Below are 13,421 nucleotides of genomic sequence, written 5' to 3' on the forward strand. Positions count from 1 at the left end.
AAGTTCTTTACCAGCTATGTGATTTGCAAATGTTTTCTCCCAGGGTGTGGCTTATCTTTTCATCTTCTTTTGAAGCAAAAGCTTTCCATTTTGATGAAGTCCAGTTTCTCAGATTTTTCTTTGACGGATCATGCATTTAGCGTCGCACGCAAGTCATGAAGTTTTCCCCTCTGCTTTCTTTCAGAAAGGCGATTGTTGGGGCGCCTGGGTGGCTCAGTCGGTTAAGGGTCTGACTCTTGGTTTTGGCTCAGGTCATGATCTCAGGGTTTTGGGATCAAGTCCCACGTCAGGCTCCAGGCTCAGCGTGGAGTCCACTTGAGATTCTCTCTCTCTCCCTCTGCCCCTCCCCTGCTTCTTTCTCCCTCTTTAAAAAAAAAAAAAAAGAAAGAGAGGAAAAAGAAAGGTGATTGTTTTAGCCCTTACCTCCAGGTGATTCTCGTGTATTGCAAGGGGTAGAGGTTTGATTTGTTCTGCATGTAGATTATCCACTTGTCCAGCATCATTCGTTCAAAAGACAGTCCTTTCCCTATCAGATAATCTTGACACTATTGTCACAAACCAATTGACCCGTAAAATATAAATGTTTATTTTTGGATTCTCAGTTCTGTCCCGTTCACCCAGATGTCCATCCCTGTGCCAGTACCACGCAGTCTGGATTACTGGGAGTTCAGAGTGAGTTTCAAAGATGAAGAGTCTAACTCCTCCAGCTTTGCGGTTCCTTTTCAGAGCTGTTTTGACTACTTTAGGTCCTCACCGTTTGTATATAAATTTTATGACCAGCTTATCCATTTCTAATTTTAAAAAGCCTGCCAGGATTTTAATAGGGATTTAATGTTGAACTTGTAGATCGATACAGGGAGATTTGATGGCTTGGCCATGCTGAATCTTTTACTCTTTGAACACAGAATATCTGTCCATTTATTTAGGTCTTCTGCCATTTTTCTCAGCAATGTTTCGTAGTTTTTGGTGCACAAGTCACACTTCCTTTGTCAAGTTTATTTCTAAGTCAGTTCTCTTTATGCCATTGTCAATGGAATTATCTTAACTTTATTTTCAGAATGTTGGTTGCTACTCTAGAGAAATAAAATCAATTTTTGCACATGGATCTTATATCTTATGACCTTTCTAAACTCTTTTATTAGTCTTAGTAGTTTGTGTGCGTGTGTGTGTGTGTGTAAAATCCTTGGGATTTTCTTCCTACAGGATCATGTCATCTGCAAATAAAGACTGTTTTATTTCTTCTTTTCCAATCTGGGTGCCTTTAATTATTTCTTCTCTCTTGCATTAGGTAGAACCTCCAGGACAGTGTTGGACAGAAGTGGCAAGAACGCATCCTTGCCTTGCTCACAGTCTTAGGAGGAAAAGCATTCAGTCATACACCATTAAGTATGATGTTAGTGCCCTTTTAGCGTGATGAGGAAGGTCCTTTCTATTCCTAATTTATTTAGGGTTTTCATCATGAATGGCTGTTGGATTTTGTCAAATGCTTTTTTTTTTTGTCAAATATATCTATTAAGATGATTAAGTGATTTTTTTAAAAAAGATTTTCTGTATTTTTTTGACAGAAAGAGACACAGCGAGAGAAGGAACACGAGCAGGGGGAGTGGGAGAGGGAGAAGCAGGCTTCCCGCTGAGCAGGGAGCCCGATGCGGGGCTCCATCCCAGGACCCTGGGATCATGACCTGAGCCAAAGGCAGACGCTTAATGACTGAGCCACCCAGGCGCCCCTAAGTGATTTTTTTTATCCTTCATTTTATTAATATGGTCTATTAATTTTCAGATGTTAACCCAACTTTGCATTCCTGGGACAAATCCCACTTGGTCATGGTGTATCAATCCTTTTTTATATATCACTGGATTCCATTTGTTAATATTAAGGATTTTTGCGTCCCTGCTCCTGAGGGATATCAATCTGTAGCTCTCTTTTCCTGTGATAGTTTTGTGTGGCATAGTTATGACAGTACTGTTGCAGAGTAAGTTGGGAGGTGTTCCTTCCTTGCTTATTTTCTGAAAGAGTTTCTTAAGGATTGATATTATTTCTTCATTACATATTTGGTAGAATTCATGTGAATTTAGTGAGCCATCTTTCCTTGTGGGAGGTTTTTTAATTACTAATGCAGTTTGTTTTTGTAGATCTACTCAGAGTGTTTATTCTTCTTGAGTCAATTTGGTAAGTTGTCCATTTCTGCTAAGTTGTCTACTCGGTTGGCATTAAATCATTCATAATATTTGCTATTTTTCTGAGGTGAGCAGTGAGGTCTCCTCGTTCATTCTTGATTCTGGAAACTCTGTCTCCTCTCTTTTCCTCTTGGTCAGTCTGGCTAAAGGTTTGTCAATTTTGTTGATCTTTTCAAAGAACCAATTTTTGTTTTCATCGATTTTCCTTTTTCTTTTTTTTCTTTTCTGATCTTTATTTTTTTCCCTTCCCCTGCTTGATTAATATTTAGCTTGCTCTTGAAGTTTAGGTTACTTATTGGAGACCTCTCTTTTCTGGTAGAGATGTATAAAACTATAAATTTCCCCTCGAGGGGTGTCTGGGTGGCTCAGTTGGTTAAGCGTCCAACTCTTGGCTGTTGGATCTTGGCTCAGGTCATGAAATCGGGGTTACCCCATAGCATGGAGCCTGCTTGAGATTCTCTCCCTCTCCCTCTGTCCCTCTCCCTCCCTTGTTTCTCTCCCCCTCTCAAAAAAAAAAAAAAAATTCCCCTTGAGCACTGTTTCAGTCACATCCCATAAATTTTGATATATTGTGTTTTCATTTCCATTCTGTTCAAAATAGTTCCTAATTTCCTTAATGATTTCTTCTTTGGCCCATGGGTTATTTACATATGTATTGTTTAATTTCCGATTATTTGGGGGATTTCCCGTATTTCCTCCCCTTGTTCTTTAACTTACCTCCATTGTGGCCTAGAATGTATTTTGTATGACTTTAATCACGTTTACTTCATCCAAACTTGTTTTTATAGCCTGGCACGTGGCCTATCCCGGCCGATGTCCCAGGTGTGCTTGCGGAGAATGTGCGTCGTACACTCTTGGGTGCAGTGTTCTTGATTGGTCGGCTGGGACAAGTTGGTGGACAGTGTTCAGAGCTGACTGATGATGTGTTGTTTGAGTCATCTGTGTCCTTGCCGCTACTCTGGCTGGTCTAGCAGCTGCTGAGAGGGAAGGATTGAAATCTCCAACTGGTACCGTGGAACCAGTTAGTTTCTCTTTTCGGCTCTCTCGGTTTGGCTTCATGCATTTTGGATGGAGGACGGGACAGAGTTGCGCTCAGACACCTCCAGCCAGGAAGGCTTGCATCCTGTGCCGGCGGACGTGTGTGCGGGTAGAAGGGCACGGCCGGCGTTCAGGCCGTTTCGGGGTCTGCCCAGCTTCTGCTGCTGCTGGCCCCTTGGCATCCTCCCTGGGCACGCGTGCAACCTCAGTGTGGCCACAGGCGTCTGGGTAGCTGGGGTCCTCTCCTGCCTGCCCCATGCATGCACACGTGCGCAGCCTCCCATCACCAGGGATAGGCTCGCTCCAGCCTCCGCCGTGACTGCAGGCTGCTAGAGCCGTGGGCCCTCCCTGGTCAACCGCCCTGGAGATCGTCACTTCTGTCCACAACGCTGCTGTGTGGGCATAGGCGTCGCCCAGGGCTTTGTATGGATTGAGCCGCCTGACCACGGAAACAAAGCCACTGGTGCCCACAGCTGGCTCTGCCCGGCCGCAACCTCTGAGCCAGCCGAGCCGGTGGGAAGGGAGAGCGCAGCCCCAGGCGAGCGCACCGGGGACTCCTACTGTCCTCATCCCAAACTCAGAAGCTTTTTAAGTATAAGCACTTCTCAGATGGATTTATGTCTTTGATCAATTTCCAGAGTGTGGAAGTGGTTATTTTTGTCAGTTTTGTACATCTTTTTCATTGCTTTATGGGGAGAGGATTCACTGGGCTCACTGGGCCACAGCTGGAAGCCCTGCCCGCTTATTTTTAATATGGCCACAGTGTCACTGTCACCTCCTCAGCCCAAGTAGCATTAACTTCTTAATATCATCAGGTATTCGAATAGTCAGTATTCAAATTTTCACTTGACTTTTTTTTAACAGTTGAAATTGGGATTCAAAAAAGGCTGTCCTGTGTTAATTGTCCGATATGTCTCTGAAGTCCCTTTTAATCCATGGTTCCTTGTACTTGTTCTCTCCTCCCTCCCCCACCCCCTCCCCCACTCTCTCTTGTGTGCACTGTTCATTTACTTGTTGAAGGAACAGGCTCATTTTTCCCGTAGTGTTTTCTCCACTCCAGATTTTGCTGAGTGTGTCCCCGTGGTGTCCTTTAACATGTTCCTCTGTCCCCCGAACTTGCTCTGATGTGATGTTGGCATCTAGAGGCTGGATCCCATTCAGGTTCTGCGTGTATTGCTGTCTTCCGGCCACCAGAGACTCACATCTGCTTCTCTCACTTTTTGTTATATTAGTAGCTGTTGGTGCCCAATGCCCAGATTCACAAGGGACTACAAATGAGTGGTGTGCCAATGTTAGATTTTCTTCTTCACTTATTAGGTATCATATTTCTATAAAGAAAAACTGCTAATCATCTACTTTGTTATCCAATAGCATGGTAGCGTTCATTAAGGAAAGTCAAAATAAATGCCTGACTTTTTTTTTTTTTTTAAGATTTATTTATCTGAGAGAGAGAAAGAGAGCAAGCAGCAGGGAAAGGCAGAGGGAGAGGGAGAGGAAGAGACAGTCTTAAGCAGACTGTGCTAAGCGTGGAGCCTGATGCAGGGCTCGATCTCACAACCCTGAGGTCACAACCTGCGCTGAAACCGCTGAAACCAAGGGTTAGATGCTTCACTGATTACACCACCCAGGCGCCCCTGCCTGGTTTCTTTTACTTTATTTACCAATTTCCAAGATAATGAATTTGTTCTCTGTACCCCTTAACAGTGATCAGTCGCTGTTGGTGGGTTGGGTGCCATTGTGAACTGACATATATTTGCTCAGTTTTCTCGCCATGGGCCAGTGGAAGCCCCTGGGGTTTGGCGGCTGAGTCCTGACGGTGTGGGTGCCAGGAGGGTTCATGGCTGCCGGGCAGGCCCTTGCTTCTAGGCCTTGTCGTTGGATGCTTGTGTTTTAGGAAGTGCTATGTTTCTGTGATATGCAGGAGATCCAGCTATGTGAACACTCTCGGAAATAGCAGTTTTGTCCTTGGAAATACTTGGCCAAGACTGAGCTGCTACTGCTCTATAGGAATCCTCTATTATATAAGCTGATTTGCAGTGGTCTCTACCTCGGGGTGGAGCTGTGTTCTTAATCTCCACAGGTCTCATTAGAGAAGGAGCACCCTTCCAGATGTGTTTTCCTTGTGCCCGAGCAAAGTTCACACTTCTCACCCTAAGCAGACAAGCCCCCCAGACACCTTGGAACCTTTTATCGATGTTGAGAAGGTGCTTACTCAGCTCAGACTGCCTTTCATTCTTGATGTTTTAAGTATCCTATTTTATTATTAATTCTGGCCAACATTCTGCATTCTTCTATTTGTTTTATGTGTTTCTCATCATTTTCTTGTGATTTTGAACGTCTGTGAAGTGCAAGAGGCCCTTGTCTATAGCCTCTCTTCCTAGAAGGCCCTCAGAGATCTATCAGCTCCTGCTGACATGAGCAGGGTGCTTTGGGGAGTATATTTGCGTTTCTTGTCAGTTATACTCATGGCCATTCCCTGGAGACCAGAGAGCTCTCCTTACCAGCAACTCTGCTCTCGGGCTTCGGAGCTTTTCTTCATTAACCAGGTGACCCTTGCCTCAAAGAGGCATCTGTACACCATGTTCATAGCATTATTATTCTATAATAATTATTCTTAACTGTGGAAGCAGCCCCAGTGTCCATCAGTAGATGGATGGATAAGCAAATTATGGTATAGCCATTCAACAGAATATTACTGAGTCTTTAAAAAGAAGGAAATTTTAACACATGCTGTAACACAGATGACTCTTGAGGACGTTATGCTGAGTGAAATAAGGCAGACACAAAAAGACAAATATTGTGTGATCCCACTTGCAGGAGGTACTTAGAATATTCGAAATCCTAGAGCTGGGGCAGTCAGAATTATAATAAATGGTTCCATTATGAGAGAGAGTTAACAGATGATAAGGTAGTTCTTGAGATCTTTGGCTTAAGAATGTACAAGCCAGCATGCCGACACATCATGTGGCAGGCTTTCAGCGGGGCTTTACCCTTAATCTGTGTCACAGGGGCAGCAGAATCAGCAACAAAATGCTCCAGGCTCTGGAGTCAGACTGCCTGGGTTCGAATCCCAGCTCCCATAAACCTGTGTGACCTTGGGCAAGTTACTTTGCCACTTGTGCCTCAGTTTCCTCTCCTGAAAAATGGGCATGATATCTACCTGTCTGTAGGGTTTATGAGGATGAAATACGTGAGTACAGGATGGTACCTAGTGGACATTACATAAATGTGGACTGTTATAATTTGATAATAATTATGGTTAGCCTTTAGTGTCCATCATCATCATTATTGTCAGGGCCCAGTCAGTTGCGGGAACCAAGGGTGGATGGTTTCCCATGCAGCTCTCCGGCCTTCTCCAGAATCGTCAGCCACAGACGGTCTCCTTCTCCAGGCCTCCGCTGTCCTTGGCTTGTTGCCCCATCCCGCCAGGATTCCCACATGGGACAAGCCGACTTGGTCTTGCCAACACCCTTATTTTGACCTGGCCCAGGCTAGGACTTCCTGAAACACGACTTCCTGATGGTGTCAGGCCATGCTGTTTCCTGTAGGACTCCCTACCTTAGGAGAAGGAAACTCTGAGGAAATGACTTATGATGGCCAGTGACCGCCAGGACCTTTACAAGCACTGTCCAGGGAATCCTCTGAATTGCTGTGCTTTGCGGATGGAGGCACTGGTGCTCGGTGTGAGCAGGGACGCATCGCAGTCCCTGAACCAGTGTGCGGAGACCCCGCCACTCTGTGTTCCAGTTCTGCGCCTCACACGGTTCCCATCTCCTTCCTTTTGCTTCCTGGCCTCAGGAAAGTCTGACCTCCTCTGGCTTAGTCTCTCAGGCCTTCTTTCCTTCCCAGTATATCCTGGATCTCCCTGCTTTGCCTTCACACTTGGCAAGTTCCTCCGCCGGCTACAAAGGCGGGCTCTGCTTTTATGTTACATTGAGCGCCTTCCCTGTGTTTCCACACAAGCACCAAAGCCCCGTTCCGTAGGCTTTCCTGAGGCCAGAAACCCAGGCGAAAATGGTAACTGATGGCCTATTGGAAGAGAGGCCGGAAGGGCCTTCCAGGTAGGGCAGGGGGTGGGAGGGGGGACACTGTGCACAGAGGTGAGGTAGAAGGGGCCTTCCAGGCAGGGCAGGGGGTGGGAGGGAGGACACTGTGTGCAGAGGTGAGGTGGGAGGGAGAATAGCACAGGAGAGGTCTGAGAGAGCCTGGCGCTCAGTGAGGAGCGATGTGGCCGCATCCTTGAGGGAATGAATCTCGAGCCTTCCCTGTGGGAGTGGCAGGGATGGGGCTAATAAGGGGAGAGATCTGGGCAGGAGCGGATTTCCAAAAGACAGCTTGGGAAGTGGCATAGGACTTCCTGAAAAGCAGTTAAGTTACTGATTTGAGTTAAGTTACCGATTTGGCTGATTTTTCTAAATCTGTGATGTCACTAGCATTACCCCTTGTCGTTGATAAGTGTTTATTTTTAAAACAAATGTCATCTGCATATTTCTGCAGACGGGACCTTCTTAGCCATCGGCTCCCATGACAACTGCATCTACATCTATGGAGTCAGCGACAACGGGAGGAAGTACACGCGTGTCGGCAAGTGCTCGGTAGGTGCTCTTCTCATTTTCTCGGGATGTGTGTGGTCACCCCATGTCCCTCGTGCCGGGAATTTACGAGGCGCGTGAAACGCATCCTGCTCTTCTCTCCCAGGGTCATTCCAGCTTCATTACTCACCTGGACTGGTCTGTGAACTCCCAATTCCTCGTGTCAAATTCTGGAGACTATGAAATCCTTTACTGTGAGTAGCACCCCAGGGCTTGTCTGGGTTCAGATCACATAGAACGTTCACTCTGAGATCAAAATGGGGTCTCCTGCAAACCCCACTTCCCCTACTGCCTCGGCACATGCTGTCACCTCCAGGCCTCGGTTTCCTTTTCTATAAAACAGGGGAGTTGGGCAGGGCCACCGCTAAGATCCTTCCCGCCACTGAGATCCTTGGGGGCTCGGGCTGACATGGGCCCCTGCGGAGCAGAAGGTACAAGAGGATCCAAGAAGACTCCAAGTCCAAGGGACTCCAAGAAGGAAAATGCCAAATCCTGGAGGGAAAGGCCCAAGGGGGGCAATTGGGGCAGGAGAGAGTGGGGACCCTTGTGAAGGCGTCATCCCAAGCAGGCAGACACAGTGAAGTCTCTCCTACCTGGGGGGACAGCAGCCCCTGGGACCCCTCCTGGTGGTGTCTGTGTCCAGGCAGGACCTGAGAACACTGAGGGTAATAAGACCAGTACTTCCTGGGCACGGGCTCCTCACATGTGTGCCAAGCACCTGTCGTGTGCCCAGCTCTGGGCTGAGCACAGGGGATTGTGGGGCATGAGGAGGGCCTGGTGTCCGCCTGCTGGATGGTACTAAGAAGTGCAATACTAAAAAGTACCAGAAAGTTTACGTACATTTTCTGTCATTATCCATAGCTCTTCCAGGCTTATCCCATTTTATAGACAGGAAATCTGGGCTCAGATACGAGGCTGTAGGCATCAAGAGCCAGTGGGTAGGTAGGGAGGCAGCCATCCACTTGCTGAGGCGCCTGGACAGGTAGAGCTGCTGGAGGTGGAGGAAAGAGGGGAATAGCAGGTGCCAGGTGGCGCCTGCTCTGCCCTCTCCGCCCTCTCCAAGGTCCTGCCTGACACAGGGCAGAAGAAGGGGGATGGATTTCAGAAACAGGCCATGGGTCTAAAGTCTTCTCGGACACGGTTTCATACTCTGTGAGTGAGAGCTCGTTTGGGGAGCAATCAAATCACCTGGATATGACTGGTTTCTGTAAGCTTCCACTCCTAACTCAGGACTGAAGGGGGTGGGCCGGGGAGGGGGGGCCTGACATGAACAGCAGGTGGCAGAGCTGAGCTGTTCGAGGGTTCTGTGGGCGGGCAGGGGAGGGAGACCCTGAGCATTTGAAGGCAAGGTACCCATGGATGGTCAAAGGAAAGAGAAGCCAGACTGCAGGAAACAGACCCAAAGAGAGAGAGAGATGGGAGGCGGTGCCCATGGAGGCCCCGGGGCTCAGGCACAGTTGCAGCCGCGAGCATGGCTCCCACGGGGCTGGGAAGTGGAAAGGGTCTCACTCCACAGGGCTCTGTCGCTGGCGGGGCAGGGCTGTAAGGGCCAGCCTTGTCAGGAGAGGAGAGGGGGCCTTCGGCTTAGATGTCACCAGACTTGGATTTGCTTTTTCCAGGGGTTCCCTCTGCTTGTAAGCAAGTCGTAAGTGTGGAAACTACGAGAGACATCGAATGGGCTACGTACACCTGCACTTTGGGGTTCCATGTCTTTGGTAAGTTTTCTGCAGCTTTCATTCAGTTCACACATAACATGTATCCACTTTTAGAATATTTCTCTAATAGTTATGAACTCTCACGGTCACTGGTTTTGTCCAGCTGCTCTGCTGCCACATGAACCCAAAAAGGACACACTCCCTGCAGCTCCCAGGGGAAGGGCCAGGCAAGAACCAGAGAGATGGGTTTAACCCTTTTCTATTGTATGAAATAAGTCCTGAGATAATGCTCTAGACTCTTCTCCTATGAGGATGTGCCAAACTTCTTAGAGAGATGGGCCAGATGGCACTCAATCTATTTCTTTATCATTTGTTAGAGTTATTATATTTTTTTGGTTCTTTAACTAAATTTTTCACTTCCTTTAAAGTTGAGGTTGGAATATATTTATAAATGGTGTAAAATAAATTACCACAGTTTAGTAGAATAAAAAAGAAAAGACAGTACCTCTGATCTCTTTATGTAAGACCATAAGTCAATAAGGTGGTCAAAATTTCCCAAATCTCTTTAGAGCTGGCATTCATCATTTTCTGGTATAAATGCTAGGAACTCCTGGGTTCACTCTAGATCTGCCTGTTGAGAAACTGATGTACATTCAGCTGTCTCAGATCAAAAGTTATTGGGACCAAAAGGTTTCCCAAAGCAATGATCAGGAGACACTGCCCACCCAACCAGACTCCAGATCCATGGCAGGCAGACACCACAGCTGCCGGATAGACCAGGCAAGCAGCAGCCACAAAGGGCCGATACCAAGAAACACCTGAGGGGCGTCTGGGTGGCTAATTCCGCTGAGCATCTGACTCTTGATTTTGGCTCAAGGTGTGATCTCAGGGTCGTGGGATCCAGCCCCAGGTCAGGCTCCACGCTCAGTGCAGAGTCTGCTTGTCCCTCTCCCTCTGCTCATCTCCCCGCTACTCTCTCTCTCTCTCTCATAAATAAATAAAATCTTAAAAAAAAAACAAGCCAAAACCCCCTGAAAGGCACACACAGGGTTAAACAGTCCTTTGGAGAGACTCACATATAGAGTTACCCCAGAAAAACCAAAAAGTTAGGAAACTGTAGGCTGGGGACTAGTCAGCTTCCCCTCAGATGCTTTGGGGGAATGAAGGAAAGGCACTGTGTCCAAAGCCACGGTTTCTGGCACTCTCTCTGTTGCAGAGTCAAGAAGGAAGGGGCCCCCGCAAGTTGTGGGAGCCCAGAGAGCCTGCCGGAGCTCTCCCCTCGGGCGGGACGGGTGATCTGGGAATTGCCCCGGCGGAGACGATCGCAGGCAGGCTGGGAGCTCTTTGGGCCCCGGCTTCGAAAGCCAGGGACTGCGGGCGATCTGATCTCCATGGCAGCTCAGTGGCGGTCCCTGTGCAGCGTGGCCTAGTGTCTCTGGGGTTTCAGGGCTCTGTCTGTGGTCTTCATTTTAGGAGTGTGGCCGGAAGGCTCGGACGGAACCGACATCAATGCCGTGTGTCGGGCCCATGAGAGAAAGCTGCTGTCCACCGGCGACGACTTCGGCAAAGTGCACCTGTTCTCGTACCCTTGCTCACAGTTCAGGGTACGTCTTCCTCACGGACCCTGTCCTCGGGGCGCATGCGTCCTGGCCTCCCCTGGCGGTCTGGTGACTGACTAGGTAGGCTGTGTGCATGAACCGGCCAGTCACGCCTGGGGACTTGACCCCGCCGTCCCGCTGCCCTGGAGCCCTTCCGGCCTCCGCGCTGCTCTCCAGGGAGCACCCCCATCCACAGACCCCTTTGAGCTGGCTTGTCTACCTCCGTGGCTTCCTTCGTGGGCCTCACGCCTCTTCCCCCACCTGCTGAGCTGAGCCAGCACCAGTGCCTAGAACACCCTTCCCCGTCCTTCCCAGACCTGAAGTCCTTCGGCCTTCCCCCTCAACCCGTGGCACCTGGTAGATCCCTCCTTTGGGTGGCCCCACGTCTGGAATAGCGCTCTGGCACTGAAAGTATCCCAGCCCGGGGCAGCGCCCTGCCCGTGTCTGCCCCCCCCAACCAGGCCAGATTCTCGGGGTACGGGGGGGGGCCTCTGTGTCGTTTGTTTGAACGCCCCTCCTGTGCCTGTGCACAAAGCAGGTGCGCAGGTGAGAGCTGCTGAGTGAGGGAAGAACGAGCGCTAGAATTCCAGCACTTTTGACTCCACGTAGCGCGCTCCGCCTTAAGCTCTTTCTTTCTCTGTCCTTCTTCCCCAGGCTCCGAGCCACGTATACAGTGGGCACAGCAGCCACGTCACCAACGTCGATTTCCTCTGTGGCGATAGCCACCTCATCTCCACGGGCGGCAAGGACACGAGCATCATGCAGTGGCGGGTCATTTAGTCCCAGCAGGAAGCGTGGGGAGCAGAACAGGGGCAGGCACAGACTCGTGCTAGGCTCCACCACTGTGATTTCTGTTCTGTTTGAGAAGTTCTGACAAACCTCAGGAAAACCACTCCCTCTACCAGTTACCTTAGCTTAGCGAATCAGTGAGCGTCACACCGGAGCAGTGGTTCACGGTTCTCCTTTGTTGTACAGTATATAAAACAGTGCACATTTCATATTAAAAAAAATATGCCAGGGTTTACATTATGGTGACATCAACAGAAGTGACTGGTATATCCTTCGTAACTTTTCTACGAACCCTTCAAAAATGGTCACAGAATGCCTTTTAAAATATTGTACATAGGCTTTACTATTTCCCCATCTAGCTCGCTAAGTCAAATATTTATGATGATAATGAGGTACTGAATTGTGATCGCTATTGATTAATTGGTCCTAAAAGGATAAGTCGATGGAGAAGAGCGTGGAGGACTGATTTGCACAGGTGAATCAGGAAATGCAAATGTGACTTTATTTGGTTTCATTCTCTAAGGGTTCATTCAGTCCTCCTGGAGGGAGGCTGACAAGAAAGGGGTTGTATTCTTCTTGTGTTAAGCAGACTGTACTCCAGATTAATTTAAACATTTCAGCAGGGTACGCAGGCACCGTGGAGTTTCAGTGATACTGTCTGCCTAACCCAGCGCAGGCAGCCGCTTCACTCCCTTCTGTCCCGCGCTCACGTGCCCGGAAGAGTGGTGGAGACATCTAGCCACCTTCTTCTGTATATGAGTTGGCATGATCTGGTATTGTATAGGATTGTAGAAATTCATCATAAAGACGTAAGGCTAGGCTTTACTATTTTATGCTTATGGACATTGTATATTTGTATTTTAAGACCAAGTAGACCAAGTTGAAATGGTATCTCTTAAGTGTACAATAAACCTGTGGCGGGGAGAAGTCTGGGAGGCTCCACCGGGTACTAAGGGCAGCTTCTTTTCCTGTCTTTTGTGCATGGATGGCTCACTACACCACAAAATAAGATTGCGTTCTGATGAGTAAAACGGAGGTGGCATACATTTGTCAAGAAGGCCTTATCCATTTTGATTGTGTGACAGATTGAAATTTATTGTTTACATTGGGGAATGCATCTCAGATTTTAAAATAGAAGAGTAATAAACAGACTTAAAAACAAACACTAAGATTTTTACTTGTTCTAGGCAAGTAAATGAATGGAATTATGTGAACTCCATGGCGCTGGTTGTTCAGAGTGGCCGATTAAGCACAACCTTTGGAAGCATGTGTATTCCATCGCCAGCCTGCTGAGCAAGTTGTGGGACACCAGTAGGCACGTGTATCAAAGATGAATCTGTTTGTATGTATCCTTATCAAATATATTCTATAATGAAATTAAATCTGAAAAGGATTTCTTATTGACCTATAATCATGAAAATATATAAATTAAAATATTTAAAATTAGATATGATTCACACTATATTCTGTTTCATAGACATATTTTTTGTTTTCACCTGGGTCATTTGCAAATGGAACTCTAGCTTGCATGGTGTGTCAGGATTCGTCAGATTCGAAGCCTATAAGACTTC

At 47.8% G+C, this 13,421-nt stretch overlaps 1 protein-coding gene across 3 annotated transcripts in view; it reads left to right on the top strand.

Moving 5' to 3' along the window:
* Positions 1-13,302, top strand: part of EML1 (EMAP like 1) — a 177,599-nt gene extending 164,297 nt beyond the window's left edge. For all 3 annotated transcript variants that reach the window (XM_073895870.1, XM_073895869.1, XM_073895871.1), the window contains exons 19-23: positions 7,714-7,811; positions 7,915-8,002; positions 9,428-9,523; positions 10,937-11,067; positions 11,716-13,302. In XM_073895870.1, the coding sequence (XP_073751971.1) occupies positions 7,714-7,811; positions 7,915-8,002; positions 9,428-9,523; positions 10,937-11,067; positions 11,716-11,841 (539 nt within the window). In that variant the 3' untranslated portion in view covers positions 11,842-13,302. The remainder of the gene's footprint in view (positions 1-7,713; positions 7,812-7,914; positions 8,003-9,427; positions 9,524-10,936; positions 11,068-11,715) is intronic.
* Positions 13,303-13,421: the final 119 nt, after the last annotated feature.

The sequence above is a fragment of the Callorhinus ursinus genome, unplaced genomic scaffold (assembly GCF_003265705.2).
Source record: "Callorhinus ursinus isolate GAN/ISIS: 27379988/994484 unplaced genomic scaffold, GSC_fseal_2.0 scaffold8, whole genome shotgun sequence".
Taxonomy (NCBI): domain Eukaryota; kingdom Metazoa; phylum Chordata; class Mammalia; order Carnivora; family Otariidae; genus Callorhinus; species Callorhinus ursinus.